Genomic DNA, 7,268 nt, shown 5'->3' on the forward strand with positions numbered 1-7,268 from the left:
AATTTCTTTTTATGCGGCCTATAGGGCCTTGCTTTAGTTGGACATCCCCAAATGTAAAAGTGCTTTAAACTAGGCTTTCGACCTGTCCAAAACTCATAAGGTGTTTTTCGCAACTGCTTTAATGAGTATTCTATTTAGAATGTAAGTTGTTGTATTTAAAGGCACTGACCAAATGAGCACTTTCAGACTTATCATGTTTCAACCTTTCTTCCTTTTGCACACAATGATAAATGAGCTCATTCAGAGTCCATTTCTCATTTTTTATAGTTGTAACTAATTTTAAATTGGTTAAACTGTGTAGAAAGCGATACCAAAACCATAAGACCAAGCAATTCCTCAAAAAGGTCGATCTTAAGTGCCTTAAGTCTTAAAGCAACATGAAACATCTCCATAATGTACTCCTTCATGTTTTCTTAACCCTTACACTTCATAGACATCAAAGAAGTCAAAAGGGATGTCATTTCAACCTTATCGTTTTTGGCAAAACATTTTTCAATTTCGTCAAGGAAACACTTAGCCTGAGTAATCTCTTCAGGTTTTGTGCCCCTAAAGTCTTCTGAAATGTTATGCTTAATAATCGTTAGACTTATGTGATTTGAACGATCCTACCTCTCATAATCCCTTTTAACACCAATGGTGCATTTTGCAGTGAGAGGTGTGAGTTGTTCTTCTTTTAGTTCAAGTTTATGTCCAATACAGCCAAGCCCTATAAGTAAGTGTTTTTTTTTTCAATCCTTGAAATTAGTCCCATTAAGCATGGGTATGGAATTTATATTAGCAGATATTGTGGCAGCAGAATATGAACTAGCTAAATATAGAACAAAATAGATAAAAACAAGCTCACATGAATATTCATAAGTAAACAATAAATTTAAAATAGTGGCTAATCCCATCTCAAGATACCAAACACAACATTAATATTAAGTCTTTGGACAGTAATATTAACAGTAAGCAGCACTATTGTTGTAGCAATAAAACATTGACAATAAATTATGTCATACAATGAATCAATCTTTGGACTAACTTATTGCTCACATAAAGTAGCTTATAATTGTCACACATTTATCACCACATATGTCATTGAAATTCTGCCAGATATTAACTTACCTTTGGGTCAATTAATAAACGAGTGAATCACAAAACATATAATCATCTCGATATTTTAAATAAACTAATATATACAAAAGAGGTCACTTTGGCGACATTTTGTTTCAACTAATCTATTAAAAATATTAGACATCCTTAATTAAATCCCAAAGCCAAAATTTGAATTTATTTGTTTCAAAATATTTCAAATTTAAACTAAAACAATTTGAATAAAGGTAAATCTCATCTCAAGATATCGGGCACTCTATTAATATTTCATCTTTGGACAAAAATATTAACTTGTAAGTGATATATTCGTGTATTAATCAAACATTGACAATAAGAACATGTCGAATCATAAATTTTCCTTTGGGCCAATTTATTGCTCACATGTAAAACCGAATAATTGTCACATGTTTATTACCATAGTCGCACATGTAATATTATTAACATTCATTTGGGCAGATCAATGTTAATATAACTTAAGTTACATGCGCACAACCTTTTATATTTTAAAACAAAATAATTTATACAAAAAGATCACTTTGGCGACTTATTGCTTCAGTTAAGTTATTTTAAAAATATATAAATATACCAATATTCATATTTAAAATTTCCATAACATCAAAGGTCAAAACTAATTTTTTATTGCTTTATAGGTTCAAGTAACCCAAAATAAGATTGTCTTAATAATGCAATAAAAACCGAAAATCTTAATATTTGACTTTTTTTTCTTTTGTCCAAAACCATATATGTCAAAGCCAAACAGAAATAATGAAGTGATTCAAGGCCAAATAATTAATAAGCATATGTATTCATAATTTTGGCATAGACAAAACACCAAAGTAATTCACGCATATCGTGTATTCAAAATCAAATAGAAAAATTTACCTTGCATATACCATGTAAATCCAAAATTATACTTACGATTAAACAGATATTTGCATGAATACTTGAAAAATATTTTTAAACCAATAATCTTAAAAACAAAATCATAATAGTTGGCATATCCCACAATTCATACAATAAAACATATCATCATAATTTAACCAAATATTTGGAACTCCGACAACTAATCCGACTTGCAAATGTAGCTTTTGAACATTCTTTTTATGCATATAGTCAGAACGAAAATAAGGTGAGTAATCACATTAATTGCTAAAAACTTTCTCAAACCAATACCTCTAAATTACTAAATAATCAAATAGAAATTGAAACATCAGTAAACCCCAAAATATACACTTATGATATTAATCAGAATTATATATCTTTAAAAGAATAGTAGATTGATATTATAGATGCATATATCTTGACAGCATGCGTTTATCTATTCACCAATTGGATTCACTTTCGAAACAATACAATTACAAAACCCATTAACTGAATGTGTTCCAAAATAATATATATAACCTTTCAATTTGAATTGCTTTATTTTCTAAATGCAGCCCCTACGATGGGTTTATGCAAAAATAATAATAACCCTCCATAGCTAAATAAAAACAGCAGAAATTATAAACTTTCATATGCAAATATTAATTCAATTTATATTTATAAAACCCTAAAATTTAAATTTAAAGAGTCAAAACCCAAAAATTTATCAAGAATCTCAAACATTTAACATAGTATATAATCGAAATATCAAATCCAAAAATTTGAAAAACATATCAATCCAAAAATAATAAAGAATCGGTTTGTTCTCAATGATTCAACATGTCGAAGTTCAAATCCCACTTGTTAGAACGTAAAATAATATATGATATAAAACTTAACAAACCATAAACCAGGATCTATCATGTCAAATCATAAAGAATAAATCAAGAACAAAACTAGATGCAGAAGCGTACATGAATTCATTGATTTCTTGAAATCTACTAATCTTAAGGTTTTGATCTTCTAAATTAGCACACAAGAAATTTAGAGAAGGTGGTTCCCTCTTTTTTAAAGATGGGATTAGAAAAATTATCTTATTGTGTAATTTGGGGATCATAACCCTAATATATAACTTTGGCACATTAGCCCTAATTTCTAATTAGCTCATCATCAATTATAAATTAGTTACTAGAGTATCTACACATATTTGACTCATATTTTATTTAATAATTAAAACCCAATAAACTTTAACCAAATTAGATCACTTTTAATTTGGGCTAACCTATTATGATAGTAAATAATATGTAATTACCATTATTATATATGTGATGCTCATATTTTCCAAAAGAAGTGTGATTCTGGCAGTATTACTTCTTCTTCTGGCGGTGTATCCACAATATTAGTTATGGCAACTTGACTGCAATTGTAGTGGCTTGACCACATATATTTGATTCTGGCAGATTACCGCAATATTTTTGTTTGGCAGCTCAGCTGCACTTATATGAGTGGCATACTACCATGACCTGATGTGATTGGATGGATGGACTTTTGTAGTCCTAATTGGTGTGATTGATTGGACGGAGTTGGTGTGTAGCGGATGGGGGTAGAATCTGTGTTTGCATTTGTTCTAGTCTGATATGACATTCTGATATGATATATGTGCTTCTGAAAACATGACATTCTGATCTGATATATGTTTATGAAAATATGATACTTTGATCCGAAATATGCCCGAAAATTTGACCTTATGATCTGATATATGTTTCTGGTAATATAGCATTCCGATATGATATTTGTACATTATATGTAAAATTTTGTGATGACATTTACATATGTGCTTGTTAAATAAAAATTTTGCTTGTGGGTCGAGGTACACACTAGGCTCCTAGCTCACCCATTTGTTTAGTACGTTTCAGGTGGTCTTCTGACTTAGGATCGGATGGCGTGCGGGAGTTCAAATTGTTTTCTTAGTTAATTAAAATATGTTGATTTTCGTAATTTTCTATTTTGGACTTTTGAGATTATAATATGTTTTGCTTTGGGGCTTGTTTTGGTTTTTGTTTAAATCATCGGTAATTGATATTCTCAAACGTGAAACTGCAAAATCACACGAGTTAACAAAATGAATTTTAGTTTACAAAATTAAAATTCTGAAATTTTTATGCTACAAATTAAGTAAATCCTTAAGTGTTTTTCTATAAATAAATAGTTTTTAACAAATGTTAGCATTAATCGGAAAATGTTTGCTCAGAATTCGTATTTTCGTAGCAAGTGAATTTGAATTAAATTTCGGGATTTGAAATAAGTGTTTTCAGGCTTAAGCTTTTCTAAACGTTTGTGAGAGTTCTGCTAAGTTTTATGCTTTTGAAACACACAACCAAGTTTGATTAAAAATAAAAGTTTTTAAACAAACTAATGTAATTCCTTCAGATTCGGCCATAACGTTTAGGTTGAGTTTGGGGTGTTACAATATTGGTTTGCTTAAGTACCAAATTTGTACTACCATATTTTGTAATACCAAATATTACAATAATATTGATTTGTTTCGGTACCCAATAAAATAAATACTTTATATATTAAAGATGCTATCCATTGTTACATTGTCAGGGAGACATATTTTAAAGAATATTAATATTGTTAGACAAAATATTTGGACGTACGATAGGTACGTGGCTAATGATATTTCATATCACGTTGATAAGATAAGTTATATCTACCATTTGAAGGATTATCTTAAGAACTCTCATTGTTTTGGTGCCATATATCTCTGCAAAATGTAAGGGTATTTATATTACAAATCTGACTAGAACCGCTCGTTTTTTACCAAAAGCTTGTGATTTAGTTTTTGATACAGCAAGTAAGGGAAAACAATTCTTAAATGTTGGTACCAAAAATAAAGTCGTTGATTTGGTGGCGCAGGTTGTATAATAAAGGCTCGATGGCATTATGTTAATAAAAAATGGCTTGGTGGTATGATAAAAAAATAGCCCACTACAGAAAGAAGACTTCATAAATTCAGAGATTTGAAAAACAAAAGATGAGGGAACTCAATCTTCCAAAAAGAAATGACCTATGTTAAAGAGACAATTATTTCACTTGTAAACATATCCGAATGAGGTTAAATATATATCGAGATTACTTGATATTTTATATGTTTACAATGCTTCTAAAAAGCTTATATTTATATATAAAAAGTAATCTATTAAATAATAAAATATTTATAACAATATTTTCTTTAAACCAACGTATTGTTGAAAAACCAAAATTTCTCAATTGCTGTCGCTTTCAAGTTTTGACCCACCAAACTTGCCAGCTATCTCCATATTTTTGGTTTTAACTCACTACTCACCGGTCACCTTCAAGCCCCAACACTCTGTTCTTTTTTATCTTTTCCCTCACGGTTCTTTAAAAGCACCCCCCCCCCCTTCATATGTCGATCTTCTTAAATGTGTGTTTTCCTATCATCTCTTTTCCCAGAGAACATGCTTTTATTTCTTGGAAGAAGATATTTTCCCTTTAAAATTCACCTCCTCTAGGTGGATTCCCATGGGTTCTGAAAAATCATGACGATTCTTAATAACCCATTCTCCCTCTTGTTCATAACTTCCATATCTCTGTTCCTTTTCAGAGTTATTTTGATCAAGACCGGTTTCATTTTTACTTTCAAGAGGAAATGGCGTTGTATCAAAGATTGCTTCCATGTCTACCAGTTCTTCAAAGTTCCAGAATTCAGCGAAAGCATGCAAAGAAACCAACTGTATTACAAAGTTCTGCTTTATCTGCATTCTCTCGCTTCCCTTGAAGATTCCGATTTCACCAACCTCTTCGCCGGCAGAAAACCAAACGAAATCCTCCTCCGTCTCGACACTAACCAAATTATCGAAGACGATTTTTTGGGTGCCAAGATGTATTGGATAAACCAAGACAAAAATTTGGTGTTAAAGATTCGAAAATCCGATAAACGAAGAGTTCTCCAGCCGTATCTCCAGCATATTCACACAGTGTTCGATGAATTCGACGGGAGGAAACGAGAGTTGAAGCTTTACATGAACGTCGTTGATGATCAAAAGGGACGGTGGAGATCCGTTCCGTTCACGCACCCTTCGACGTTCGAAACGACTGCCATGGAATCCGACCTTAAGATCAAAGTCAAATCCGATCTAGTATCTTTTCTCAGAGCCAAACAGTATTATCATAAGCTGGGTCGTGTTTGGAAACGAAGCTATCTCCTTTACGGCCCTTCCGGTACCGGAAAATCAAGCTTCGTCGCAGCGGTGGCTAATTTCTTAAGTTACGATGTTTACGACATTGATTTGACCAAAGTTTCCGACGACTCCGACCTTAAATTTCTCTTGTTACAAACCACGGCCAAGTCGGTGGTAGTCATCGAGGATCTCGACCGGTACTTGTCGGAGAAATCAACGGCGGTGAGTTCGTCGGGGATTTTAAATTTTATGGATGGGATATTAAGCTCCAGCTGCGGCGAAGAAAGGGTCATGGTCTACACAATGAACGGCAAAGATCACGTTGATCCTGCGATTCTTAGACCCGGAAGGATCGATGTTCATATACATTTTCCTTTATGCGATTTCACAGCTTTTAAAACACTAGCCAATAGTTACCTAGGGCTCAAGGACCATAAGCTGTTCCCGCAAGTAGAAGAGATTTTCCAAAACGGGTCGAGTTTGAGCCCGGCTGAGATCGGGGAGCTAATGATTGCCAACCGGGGTTCGCCCAGCCGGGCTTTGAAATCGGTTATAAATGCTCTGCAAACGGAGGGCGATGGGAAAGGCGGACGGTGTGGGAGGAAAGCGGTCGAGGAAAGTGGCGAACCGAGTGGGGTTTTCTGTACGGAAGGTGCAAATGCAGTGAAGGAATTCAAGAAATTGTACGGTTTGTTTAGGGTTAAAAGCAACAGAAAATCTCCGTCGTTTAATCTTGACAATGACCTTAAGTCTGGTTTATAGGAAAGCTTAGGTTGTAGTTTTAATCTTTCATTTGGACCTCCGTCGCGAAGGGGCTTTGTAATCACATTGGCTCTTAATGTACCAACACTTTTGATGATGTTAAACAGTAACGGCATCTTGTCTTTATTTTTTTTCTTAGCACATTTCGTCAAATTTACAGTTGTATTAGTTAGTAGATAATAATTCGATAGGAAACAATTGGTTGAGTTGCATTATGGTTGCTAAAGAAAAGTCAAAATTGAGGAAATGGGAAAGGCGAGAGGGTATCTGCCTCCAATCATTAGGGGGACAGATGCATTGCTTGTTCAACCATTTGGTGAGGGAGAACATACGTGGAAATTGGTG

The 7,268-nt window shown here is 33.1% G+C and overlaps 1 protein-coding gene across 1 annotated transcript; it reads left to right on the forward strand.

Annotated features, from left to right (window-relative positions):
* The first annotated feature begins 5,370 nt into the window (after nucleotides 1-5,370).
* LOC105791522 (AAA-ATPase At2g46620) lies at nucleotides 5,371-7,049 on the forward strand. Its single transcript, XM_012619607.2, has one exon. It carries the CDS (start codon nucleotides 5,520-5,522, stop codon nucleotides 6,921-6,923), a length of 1,404 nt encoding a protein of 467 aa, XP_012475061.1. The 5' UTR covers nucleotides 5,371-5,519; the 3' UTR covers nucleotides 6,924-7,049.
* Nucleotides 7,050-7,268: the final 219 nt, after the last annotated feature.

The sequence above is a fragment of the Gossypium raimondii genome, chromosome 8 (genome assembly GCF_025698545.1).
Source record: "Gossypium raimondii isolate GPD5lz chromosome 8, ASM2569854v1, whole genome shotgun sequence".
Taxonomy (NCBI): domain Eukaryota; kingdom Viridiplantae; phylum Streptophyta; class Magnoliopsida; order Malvales; family Malvaceae; genus Gossypium; species Gossypium raimondii.

Excerpts from the sequence above, each read along its gene's own strand:
- LOC105791522 (XM_012619607.2), top strand. The coding sequence starts at position 5,520 with ATGACGATTCTTAATAACCCATTCTCCCTCTTGTTCATAACTTCCATA.